Genomic DNA, 13,320 nt, shown 5'->3' with positions numbered 1-13,320 from the left:
ATAAATATACTACATATGGAAGTATATACCAACATCTGAATGCACAACCAACTTTAATAAAATATCAACTCAAGCCATAACTTTATCACCCAGCCTTAATTACAATAAATAACTTTTCATTGGTTGAAATTTTTAGAAGAAGAAAAATATTCCGCCCGGCAACTGAGGAAATAATGAAATTTGAATGAATCTCTAAATGTCTGTCAATGATATTGTGAAACTGTCCCTCATTTGAGCTGGCTTTCTTGCAGAAGTAATGTCAAATCGAATGGAAGGCATGATGAGCTCCTTCACCCCTCTGCCTCCACCGCAACAGCAGCTGGTTGCCATGGATCAAAATGGCTACAGCACAGACCCCTTCCAACAGGGACTCACTCCTCCGCAGATGCCCGGAGACCACATGAACCCATATGGTGAGCATCCATTAACTCGATAACCCCCTCTTGATGTCGCCCCTCCTTGATCAATCAAATCCCACCCTTGCTATTACACAAGCATTTGCATACCGCATTGGTAAAATACCTTCCTCCAGGGGTGTCCAAATTCCAGCCCATTGTCCAGTTGTTGTTGTGCAGTAGCAAATGAGAACAAAAATATACTTAAAATAGAACTGAACAAGAAACCTAAATTCAGCCTGCACAATCCTTCTCATTTAATGTAAATGGCCTGCACAAGAAGCCTAAATTCAGCCTGCACAATCCTTCTCATTTAATGTAAATGGCCTGCACAAGAAGCCTAAATTCAGCCTGCAAAATACTTCTCATTTAAGGTAAATGTTATATGTATATATATGTTATATATACATGTTCTATGTTATATATACATGTTCTATGTTATATATACATGTTCTATGTTATATATACATGTTCTATGTTATATATACATGTTCTATGTTATATATACATGTTCTATGTTATATATACATGTTCTATGTTATATATACATGTTCTGTTATATATACATGTTATATGTTATATACACATGTTATATGTATTTATATGTTATATGTATTTATATGTTATATGTATACATGTTATATGTATTTATATGTTATATGTATACATGTTATATGTATTTATATGTTATATGTATATATATGTTATATATACATGTTATATGTACATGTTATATGTATATATATGTTATGTATATATGTTATATGTATATATATATGTTATATATACATGTTATATGTATATATATTTTATATATATACATGTTATATGTGTATATATATTTTTTTTCAGCAAAAGGCTCATTCATATATTTATTTATGTATTTATTTATTAACTTAACAATTACCTATCTATTTATGTCTAAAGTGTATTTTTCTGTGTCTGTATTCTCACCCTCTTGCTCCTGTTACAACGAAATTTCCCGAATACGGGATGAATAAGGTTATCCAATCCAATTTAAAACTAGATCAGGGGTCTCAAAGTGGTCCTCAAAGACATGCAGTGAGTGCTGGATGTCATTCAAACCGAACAACTACCAACCATCCTAGTCAAAATGGATTGGACGTCAATGGCTACCAATGAATTATGGCTCAAAATTCATGTTTACAACTAGATTATTTTTTAAACATCTTTCCACTCCTTATTTTAACAAATAAAAGTGGAAAGATTTTAAGTCGACCTTTGGTTTTTCTAAACATGGAAGAAAAGTGTTGACACCAACGCTATATTTCTAATTTGCATACTAATCTTAGCAATGAAAACATGCCTTCCATTAGCATGAGAGCGAAAAAAATCATTCGCTTGCATGTCAGGTAGGGAGCACAGCTATTCCAAATTTTTTTGCCAAGACATTAAATTCCAAATGAGAGGACAGGGACAATATCAGTCAATCAAGTTTGAAACCACAGGACGTAAGTGGAATAAGACTTTTCGGAGTGATGTCCTCAGCAATTCCCAATGGGACCATTTTCTCAAGTTCATAACTTCCTTATAATTTGCCTCCATTTAGTTCTCCTTGATAGTAAGAACCAAACTCCCCGGTCTCATCATTCTCCTTTTGGTTTGGGGAAAAGAACAATATTGGCAAGGCATTAAAAGATCCGTCTCAAAACACTGTCCCCATTTTGTGCACTATCATTAAGATCCAGAGTGTAATAAAGTTAACTATTCCCTTTAGAGAAATAACATGTTGAGCTTTTTATGAAAGGCGTAAACACTTTCTATTAGCCAGATCTTTTTCGGAGGACGCCCCTTGTTTACATGCACCTTCACGGAGCCCAATTGTCCCATCGAGGGCAGCAAAAAGTGAGTTTTGATGATATCTGAGGAAACAGTTTTCACAATTGTGATGACACCAAAACACAATTCCTCACACTGACGATCTTTTATTATAATTTCCCAGTACTATCATCAAGGGCGAGATTACTTTGATTTGCGCATTAGTTGTTTTTTGTTTGTTTTCGTTCCCCCACCCTTTGTTTTTTGTCAAATTTTCTAAGCCTTGACAGCATTTTCTGTTATATAATTATTGATAAACCTAATAAAAAATGCTGCTTTATTATAATTATAAAAAAATACAAGGGGATATCTGATTTAATTATATAGATATTTAATTAATTTGGCATTTCTGATGATATTTTTGCATGGATCTTTCATTCTGACATCGTCCTTTATTTATTTAAGGCCACAAATCAAAACAATTACAAGATTATTGATTAATCTAATTGCTTAAGCAAAAACAACACCTGTAACAATCATCACATATCAGGTATTCAATAATAACAATTAAGGCTGGAACTCAAAAGCAAAACCATTAAAAAAATCAACAAATAAGCCTCCATTCGGCAAAAAAATTCCATAATCAAGTGAAAAGAGCGTCATAATTTACAACAATATGCCAGTAATCACGGAGGTTATTGGATAGCCATCACGCTGCATCAGCAATTTTGTAAGCGTCCTTCCAGGTCTGCATTCCAGTAAAAAGTCCTTAGAACGAAGACTCGGTGACATGTTACGATCCCGCCCCTACAAAAATGATTAAATGCACACCTAGTATATATGATAGTATGACAGAATGAATCCAACATTTTCCATTTTATCTCCACACAGGTAACGATTCTGCATTCCACGACATAGACAGCGACACATCTTTAACCAGCCTAAGTGACTGCTTCATGGCATCTTCAGAAGTCAACTCCATGCAGGCTCGCGTGGGAAACCCCATCGACCGCCTATACTCCATGCAAAACTCCTATTTTGCCTCGTGAAAAAGACCAGAAGGCCCAAAAGAAAAAGCACAGAATAAAACTGTGCATCTCAAGCACGGATACGGAAGAAGAAAAACAGCCCGAGTTGGCCACCCTGGCTTTTTTTTTTTGCGAGATTGTGAAAACCACTTGCCAGACATCGATGACTCACAGGGCAAAAGGATTTGATACATGTTAGAAATTGTTCATTACGATGGCTGTAGAAATCTTTTCTTTCTTCACTGTGAGACAAAAAAGGGTGCTCGGACGTTTGGTCGCCGGACGTTTGGTCACTCGGACGTTTTGTCGCTCGGACGTTTGGTCGCCCGGACGTTTGGTCGCCCGGACTTTTGGTCGCCCGGACTTTTGGTTGCCCGGACGTTTGGTCGCCCGGACGTTTGGTCGCCCGGACGTTTGGTCGTCGGACGTTTGGTCGTCGGACGTTTGGTCGTCGGACGTTTGGTTGTCGGACGTTTGGTCGTCGGACGTTTGGTCATCGGACGTTTGGTCATCGGACGTTTGGTCGCCCGGACGTTTGGTCGCCCCGACGTTTGGTCCCTTTTGGTCGCCGGTCAAATTGTGACAGAGAGTTTACTGTTGAAACCAGCTCTCAAAATTATATTCATGAGAGAGGGTTTAATATCTAAGAGAGAGAGTTTGATATATAAGTAGTGTTTAATATCTAAGTACTGTTTAATATCTAAGTACTGTTTAATATCCAAGTACATTTGACCAAAGGACTGGCGACCAAACGTCCGTTCACGCAAAAAGCCACTGACACTCTCTCAAAACCAAATAAACAGCAAATTCATAAGTGCATGTTCAATAATAATAATAATAAGCAGAACTCTTGGAATTTCATCTCCCCCTTTTGGATGAGGTGTGGTGTTTAGATTGTTTTCTTCTGACGCTACATAGATTATTACCATGTTTACCGGTAGCATTTTTTTGATCACTATGGATAGGTACTATAGGTATTGTGTTTATAGTAAATAGGTGCAGCATGTCTGCGAGAGTGACTGTACGTTTGTGTATGTGTGAGAGTTGTTGGTAAGAACCAAACATTTTGAGGAGAGGGTCAACGGAAAGGTGGTCTAGATCAGTAAAATGTAAATAATTTTTCCAAGGCAAATTGGAGGTGCATGTTCAAAATGGAAAGCATTCTATTTATTTAACTATAACAGGCTCTTGAAGGTACATATTAAAAAAATGAAAAGCTTTATTTAAAAAGGAGAACTTTTTTTTTTTGGTTGAACAATTAGTGAATTTGCAAGTTTCCTTACTTGCTTTCTGTGTGCCATTCTAATATGAAGATTAACCATTTTTTCCCCCTAGCCTCGCTGTAAATGAGCAAAATGTGCTATTTATTTCGTACCATAAACCCTTTGTTATTGTCATATGTGCATTCGAGAAATGTTAAAGTTGCTAATTGACCAAAGTTGACTGATTTGTTGAATAAACAATGTCTTTCTCCTGATTCTCCTTTTTTTTATTTAAGTTCCCCATTCAAAGCATAGCAAATAACTTATTATAAAAAATTCTGATTGAAATTGGATGGTTATTTAGTAGTCTAATTAGTCATAAAGCACATAAATCTTATTTTATAGAGACTGATTTAAGCCAGGAAGAAGTTTTATTTTGAAATCTTTCTCAGTCTGAACAGGACAGACCATAATTAAGGTTTCACCTGTTGTATTTTGCCCTCTTGGGTCTTAGCCAATCCCTGGCTCTCGGGTCACCCAGCTGTTCCTGATTGTCTCGTCAAGCCCTGAGTCTATCCATTCAAACTCTTTGTCATTGTTTGTGCATCTGTTTGCTTCATGTCCTGGTTTTTCTATCAAAAATCCTCATGTTTAACCTGGTAAGTTGCTTTTTTTGCACTTTTCAAACTGCATTTTTACCCTGTTTGTGCAAATATGCTTTTAGTTTTAGTGAAAAAGGGTTATGATTGGTAAAATAACCTATAGTATTCTATAAACCTTGTATCTGCCTACCTTCTAAATGCATGGGCCCACCCCCCTTTGCGATCACTTTAACCTCAACATTAACCCAGGGGTCTTAAACTTAATATCTCAGGGGGGCACAGGGTGAATGTGGGTGGGACATGTCTTGTCTTACACAAAATGTATGGTAGAATTAAAAAAAAGTGATCAAATTATGAATAACAATTGAAAACATCTGTCATAATTCTGCTTGTTGGCCTTTTTCAGCCATTTTTACATATTTCTCATCATGTTAAGGGAATTAATGAAGTTATGTTGTGATTTGTGAGTACTGCAACTTTAAACTTAAAACATAGTCAACTAAAAACATTCCTGTCTTGCTTCTGAAATTAACATGACTGTGTGACAGGATATATTTTTCTTCCAATTGATGCCTATGAGTGATTATTTCTAATTGACACAGGTGTCAAAGTGGCGGCCCGGGGGCCAAATCTGGCCCGCCGAATCATTTTGTGCGGCCCGAGAAAGTAAATCATGAGTGCCGACTTTCTATTTTAAGATCAAATTCAAATGAAGAGTATAGAAGAATATTACATTTCCTGATGTTCCCCATTTTAAATCAATAATTGCAATTTTTTAATCATTTTTTTCTGTTTTTAGTTCAAAAATAATTTTGTAAAATCTAAAAATATATTTTAAAAAAAGTTAAAATAAACATTGTTTTAGATCTATTAAAAAACTGAAAATCAGGGCTTTGAATCCAGTTCTTTTAATCCATTTATAAAAAAAAAAATCTAAATATTATATCTAAAATGGTCCAGCCCACATGAAATCAAGTTGACATTAAAGCGACCTGCGAACCAACCCGACTCCATCCCAACTTTGAGCTCTGTGCACAGACAGAAAATCCTAAACCCTGACCTCCAGACCGTACAAATACTCAATAACATCTACGTCTGGTAGGAGTATTAAAACCACTATCCCACAGACCACAATTGTCCACCAAATCCCAGCAACAGGCAACACACAACTGACCTTGCTGAAGACATACCCAAAATAAATAAATCCCATGACTCCTAAAGTTCAAGACGATACAACTGCGTCACTCTTACACGGCGGAGTGCAAACCTCGCCCTAGGTCTTGAGGCTTTGTCTGACGGCTTCTTCAAGTCCCACCTGGGTATCTTTTCATCCAACATCTGTTGACAGTTCATCACATCACTCGTACAAGGCTTACAAACATTGATTTTCAAGTCACCTATGCGCAAATACACACTGGTCATAATGTCTGTTCTATCTCTTCTTGCTGCCAAAAGGGTCAGATGGGTTGTATGATGCTTTAAAAAAGCTTCAACGTGAGCTTTCTACCATCAAACTGACTGTCAGGGTATAAAATGACTTGAAATATCAAGGGAAATATCTAACAGAAGTTCATTTTGCAGTATTTCCTTTAGAACGCCAGTCTATATTGGGAGGTAAGTTTCTTCTTTGGTGGTACTTTCATCTAGCAAATTATCAAATGTAAATACAGTGTTTCCTCGCTACTTTGCGGTTCAGCTACCGCGGACTCAGATTTTTGCGGGGGTTTTTTTTGAAAAAATAATAATAATACTAATATTACATTGAAACAACATATTTTACAGTTTTTTTTTGTTATAACATGAATTTCACTCTCTCTACCCATATTTTATATGGTGTATTGTATACAGGGGGGTAAAAAAAATGTAAAAAAATGATTATTATTACTATTTTTTTGGTATATTTTTTTTGTTAAAAAATGCAAAAAAAAAATTTATTATTTTTTTGGAATTAAATTCAAATTAAGCATTTTTGAAGGGGAATCCCTACTCCTCGGAAATTCACCTATCGCGGGTGGTCCCGGTCCCCATTAACCGCGATGACCGAGGGAACACTGTAATACATGATATTCTGTTACTATCAATGACTTGGCAGACATTTTTGTCACCAAAATTCGATACTATTCCAAAAAAAATAGCCTTTCTTAAAGCTAAGTATCAAGTCAGGATGTTAGAAATGTCAACTAGAGTGCACTGAAAATGTTCTTTCTGTTTCCTTCATAACGTTTTCCCTCTTCACGTTCCCTCAGCTTCAATTCTAACAAACAGTAGAGCCAATGAATGACTACAATCAACGTCAGCGCCTGTTCCACGGGTGGGAATCAGCCAAAGGAGCCTCTCAGAAGTTGAGGTAAGTGTGGTCCCATTATAAAAACAGTAGAGCTGAAACTTGAACCCAAGTCTCAGACGCACATACAAACTCATGGTGTGTTAAGAGCCACCTTTCGGTAAACTCCTCATACGTTTACTCTTCTGCTGTCCTGGAACCGCATAGGAAATTAGCCTAGTGACAATATTTTCACTAGATAGTCAAAATCCTGAAATGTTCTCCCCATCCTCCAAAACACAATTAGAGGTTTGTGGTCCGCATTCAATTTTGGGCTTGGGATTTTCTTAGCATATGAACGGAAATTTTTCGTTTGTTTTGTTTGTGATGGGAATTTAACGTAAGTTGTTGCCTGAGCGAGACAATGAACCCAAGCAATATTTTTATTGGTCAAGTTTTTTTCAGTATTTGGTAATTAGTCAGCAGAATTTGCATTTGTCAGTGTCACAATTGCATACCTGTCAATCTCGGCCAATTGCTTCCTTTAATTATGATTGCAATTCGCCTTTTTAAGTCATTTAAAAATTGAAAAATACAAAAACGTGCAAAAAACGTGCAAAAAAACGTGCAAAAAACGTGCAACAAACGTGCAAAAAATGTGCAAAAAACGTGCAAAAACGTGCAAAAAACGTACAAAAAACGTACAAAAACGAACAAAAACGTACAAAAATGTACAAAAACGTACAAAAAACGTACAAAAAACGTTCAAAAAACGTACAAAAACGTACAAAAAACGTACAAAAAACGTACAAAAAACGTACAAAAAACGTACAAAAAACGTACAAAAAACGTACAAAAAACGTACAAAAAACGTACAAAAAACGTACAAAAAATGTACAAAAAACGTACAAAAACAGTAAATATTCACATGCACGTAAAATCAAAAAAAAAATCCGAAATGGACAGCTGTCTGACTTTATTTTTCTAAAAGGGGAATGGCGTTTTAATCTGTTAACATTGACGATCCTGATTAGAATTGAAATGGGCAAAACGAGATCGTTTTTACAAAAAAAACGTACTTAAAAAATGTGACGAACACAATTTGAAATGGTCAAAAAATGCCTAAAAAATGGGAAAAACATACAATTTGACAGGTATGCAATCACGACAAACTGACCCTACCTGTACGAACAATATTCTTATCGGGATAGATACTGTCAAAAGGTTTTTCCTGATTTCCGAAAGTTCACAGGAGTTCACCATGAGTCCCCAATGGGATCTAGGGGGAGCTATGGGGTGTTTTCCTTGGGTATTTTCCATGGTGTGTTGTTAATTGTTAAAGGGAGAAATTTAACCAGCAGCTGACATATAGTCTTTGTGCCTTGAGAACTTGAATTTGACCAAAAAAACTTGTTTTTATCACCTTAGCCTGTAGCCTGTTTGTAAGACCATGTAACATGTATCATAAAAAAGTTGCATTCCATTATTTATCCCTCCATGTTGAAGACGTTTTGATTACTTTTGGTATTTGATTTGAACCACTCCTCACTTTCCTTGTCCTGAGAAAAGATGTTGTGGGATTCACCTCTCAGTGCCCAGGGTGCAGATAGAGCCCTGGATAGTGGTTTGGGTAATCCCCCTTCGCTATTGGAGCCCATCTGTTTTGGTTTTCATTTTTCTGCATTATTAGTGCTTATTGGTACATGGTCCAGGAATGTAGCCATTGCGTTTGAAGTAAAGGAGGGGTGGATGCCAGGGGCATAAGTTGAAGGAATGATGACCCTTAGGGTCTAACACAAGCCAGCACTTTTAACCTCTAGGAGACTTTCTTGATGTTGGAATCCAAGTCGCACCGTTTTGCCTATCTTAGAAGTCGTGGTTTTCTTAAATATAATCTGAAATATGTTGTTATTGGCTTTGAGGAGTTGTTCTTTTGTCTTGGCGGAAATGACCGCAGGTTGTATGTTTCAGGACTGTACATGTTTTAATATAGAATGATAAGTAGGATTTGTTTACATAGGGTTAGATAGAGATATTTAGGGGAAAATGTGTCTATAATAATTCTTATTGGATTTTCAGTTTACTATACAGCAGTAGCAGGTAATGGGTGGGATGTAAAGTGTTTGGAAATATGATATTTTACAGATTATGGATTGCAAGTGTTTCGTAGTTTGGCTGGGTTTGTGAGTAATACTCAAGTGCGACTTATATATGATCACTGATAGCATGTTATGTTGTTTTTAATGGGGTTATCTTATCTGAAAAACTGTTTTTGTCATTTTCATTGGTGCAGATGCTTATTTAGCCCGTTTTCCTCCATTTTTGTTTTGTTATTTTAACATATATATATATATATATTTGGTCTTCATTTAGCGGGTGCGACTTATATATGATCACCAATGGCCTGTTATGTTGTTTTTAATGGGGTTATCTTATCTGAAAAACTGTTTTTGTCATTTTCATTGGTGCAGATGCCTATTTAGCCAGTTTTCCTCCATTTTTGTTTTGTTATTTTAACATATATATATTTCTTGTCTTCATTTAGCTGGTGCGACTTATATATGATCACCGATAGCCCGTTATGTTGTTTTTATTGGGAATAGCTCATCTAAAAAAACTGTTTTTGTCATTGTCATTGTTGCAGATGCTTATTTAGTCCATTTTCCTCCATTTTTGTTTTGTTATTTTAACGTATATATATTTTTTCGTCTATATATATAGTCTGAAAAAATACGTTATTTCGTATTTCCCAGGTTTCTAAAACTTTTATCCGATTATTATGTAAGGTACAGGTTAAAAAATGTATGTTTTGTGTAACCAACTGACCAAAATTGATATAACCTCAACTCTAGTTACATTTTGGCTCAATTTTTTCTCTCTCTCCCAGCGTGAGGTGCATTTGTCCAAGGACGTTCGTACCGTATTAAAGCTGTCAGTGAGCAAGGATGAAGATAGCCACCTTTCTCCAAAAAGAACAGTGCAAAAGTGCAGTTCAGCTTACTCTCACAATTCCCAAATGATCTAGTCCGCTTTTATGTTTCTCCTCTTCATAAAACATGTTTGCAAATAAAATAAAGAGCAACTTTAGATCTCTTTTTTAACAATTCAGTGATTCGAAACATGTCAACTCGCTGTTTTTAGTCTGGGTGAAGAGAAGGAAGCAATTCTAACCTCGCTCAGGAATGAATTGAGGGCAAAAATTGCCATCCAAAGTAACTCTTGAAAACATGAACTCTGGACATGGAATAGTGAAAAGGACAAGGTGTATTTCAGCCCTGCAGGTTTTGACAGAAGTCATCTGTGAGGCTGATAAACTAGTGTCAGTGTACACGGCAAGTTAAGCGTGGACAGTAAATCTGAAAGTCAACAGCTAAGTCAAACTGTTTGGAATTCTCTATTGGGCACACTTCCTGTCATGTTTGCCTTGTTTACAATCAACCCTTGATGAGTGCAATGAGAAGTGCCGTTTTCTTGAAAATTTACGAGCTGAACTCTTCATGTGATTTGATCTTTATTGAATCGTTTATGTATTGATGAGGCAAAATGCGGTTATGACCTCAATGGGTTTTTTTTATGTTGGGGATTTAAAAGTCAGCAACAATGTAGCATAACACTGCATTTTTATCAGGTTGTTGACACGCCTACTTTTACTCAAGAGTTAAGGCAACCTAACATTGGTTTTATGGCATTCTTGGATAAAGTTAGCTGAACTAAGACGACTATATAAATCGAGGGTGTCAGACTCGGGTTGGTTCGCAGGTCGTGTTAACGTCAACTTGATTTTATGTGGGCTGGATCATTTTAGATATAATATTTAGATTTTTTTAAATAAATGGATTAATTGAACTGGATTAAAGGCCCTGAATATTCAGTTTTTTATAGATCTTAAACAATGTCTATTTTAGATTTTTTTTAAAGTATTTTTAGATTTTACAAAATAATTTTTGAACTAAAAACAGAAAAAAGGATTAAAAAAATACAATTAATGATTTAAAAGGGGAAGACAATTAGGAAAAATACATCTATACGCTTCATGTAGATTTTAGAAAAATGATTTTTGAACTAAAAACACAGAAAAAAATCATTAAAAAATTACAATTATTGATTTAAAAGGGGGAAAAAATCAAGAAATTTAATATACATCTATACTCCATTTTAATTTGATCCTAAAACACAAATTCGGCACTCATGATTTACTTTCTCGGGCCGCAAAACATGATGTGACGGGCCACATTTAGCCCCCGGGCCGCCACTTTAACACCTGTGACCGACTTTAACTAATTTCAGGTGAAATCAGCCTAAAAAACTATGTTCAGGCCTTTTTTTATATAAAGATAGACCGCAATAAAGTCAAACTTGGCCATATAAATGCAGTGTATGGATACATACAAGTGTATTTTATCATGTTTATATGAATTATATTCAGTTGAAAGAATTCCATCCACCTTTACCAACCCATACATTTTCTAGCACTGTACTTAAAGCGGACCAACTGCTCTGAGATCATCTAACGACCTCTGCGTCACATTTTGACCTCTTAACCGGCCCACCCCAACATGATAATGATATTTTTCGAACATCGGGGTCAGAGCTACTCCGCCCCGAATGACCTTACAGGTCATGGCGGGTGCCGACCTTATTATGAGTTCATCAAGCTCAATTAATAATCCATAAAGTTAGATATGAATATCATTTATCAGCTGCGACACTGTCCTATCCCCCCCTAGAGATGAAGCCCCTAAAATGACGCCATTGATTAGCCTGGTACACCCCCCCCCCCCCCCCCCACACCCTCCAGTTAACAACAGACAATCATTCTTTGTGCACAGCTTGGCCTTTTAGTGTGTTTTTGACAGTTTTATTATGAGGACTAAAGCGCCCCCGAATAAAGTGAATGTGAGCAGCCTTTTGCTGGTGAGCTCTCCAAAAGGTTAGTAAATTTCACCATATGGATTTTTGGTGTCTGGCCCAAATGTCATGGCTTAATTATTAACTGTGGAGCAATTTGGCAAGAGATTTGCTCTTTTACAATATTGCAGTTTTTGTGGAGGTTAAGTGTGGAAAGCAAAAGTGAGGACATTGTACTTCGTTCATGTTTAATGAAGAAGGCTTTAGAGATGAAATTGTTAGTGTGGTAAAGATAGGATGACCTTTTGGAGGCATATTTTGAGAAAATATGTTTTGACAAAGAATTGATTGGTAGTATTGTGGTTTTATCTTTAATCCAAGGGTGTTAGACTAGGGTTTATTTGGGGGGCGCTTTAACGTCAACTTGATTTCCAAGTGGACCATTTTAGATATAATATTTAGATTTTTTTTTTAATAAATGGATTAAAAGAACTGGATTAAAAGCCCTGAATATTCCGTTTTTTATAGATCTAAAACAATGTTTATTTGAGATTTTTTTAATATATTTTTAGATTTTACAAAATGATTTTTGAACTAAAAACACAAAAAATGGATTAAAAAATTACAATTATTGATTTAAAAGGGGGAAAATCAGGAAATGTAATATACATCTATACTCTTCATTTGAATTTGATCCCTGAATATTCCATTTTCATAAATCTAAAACAATGTTTATTTTAGATTTTTTTAAAATATATTTTTAGATTTTACAAAATGATTTTTGAACTAAAAACACAAAAAATAGATTAAAAAATTAAAATTATTGATTTAAAAGGGGCAAAATCAGGAAATTTAATATACATCTATACTCTTCATTTCAATTTGATCCTAAAACAGAAAGTCGGCACTCCTGATTTACTTTCCCGGGCCACACAAAATAATGCGGCGGGCCAGATTTGGCCCCTGAACCGCCACTTTGACACCTGTGCTTTAACCTCTTTCATTTTGACTAATCCAAATTTAGTTAACTCTTAACTACTTTTATCCAGGACGCATTTTACTTTACAAAGTGCCATCTCCAAATTACAATCCGTCTCCAAACACTAAAGGTCACGACCTCATACGTTGCCATTATGAGTAAACATTGATTTTTCTACATTCAGTCCATAAGTTAGAACACAGACTAGCATTGTGATATTTTGT

The 13,320-nt window shown here is 35.7% G+C and overlaps 2 protein-coding genes across 7 annotated transcripts in view; both read left to right on the top strand.

Moving 5' to 3' along the window:
* The window catches only part of lmx1bb (LIM homeobox transcription factor 1, beta b), a 158,128-nt gene extending 154,637 nt beyond the window's left edge, over positions 1-3,491 (top strand). For all 5 annotated transcript variants that reach the window (XM_077714955.1, XM_077714953.1, XM_077714954.1 and 2 more), the window contains 2 exons: positions 252-413; positions 3,066-3,491. In XM_077714955.1, coding sequence (XP_077571081.1) covers positions 252-413; positions 3,066-3,223 — 320 coding nt within the window. In that variant the 3' untranslated portion in view covers positions 3,224-3,491. The remainder of the gene's footprint in view (positions 1-251; positions 414-3,065) is intronic.
* A 1,432-nt stretch (positions 3,492-4,923) lies between these two features.
* zbtb34 (zinc finger and BTB domain containing 34) overlaps positions 4,924-13,320 on the top strand; it is a 38,671-nt gene continuing 30,274 nt past the window's right edge. The window contains exons 1-3 of one of the 2 annotated variants that reach the window (XM_077715437.1): positions 4,924-5,063; positions 6,588-6,620; positions 7,253-7,353. The gene's annotated coding sequence lies outside the window, so the exon portion shown is untranslated. The remainder of the gene's footprint in view (positions 5,064-6,587; positions 6,621-7,252; positions 7,354-13,320) is intronic. The other variant, XM_077715435.1, reaches the window with a different exon arrangement.

Source organism: Stigmatopora nigra, chromosome 4 (assembly GCF_051989575.1).
Source record: "Stigmatopora nigra isolate UIUO_SnigA chromosome 4, RoL_Snig_1.1, whole genome shotgun sequence".
NCBI lineage: Eukaryota > Metazoa > Chordata > Actinopteri > Syngnathiformes > Syngnathidae > Stigmatopora > Stigmatopora nigra.
This window is presented reverse-complemented; position numbering and strand designations above follow the sequence as displayed.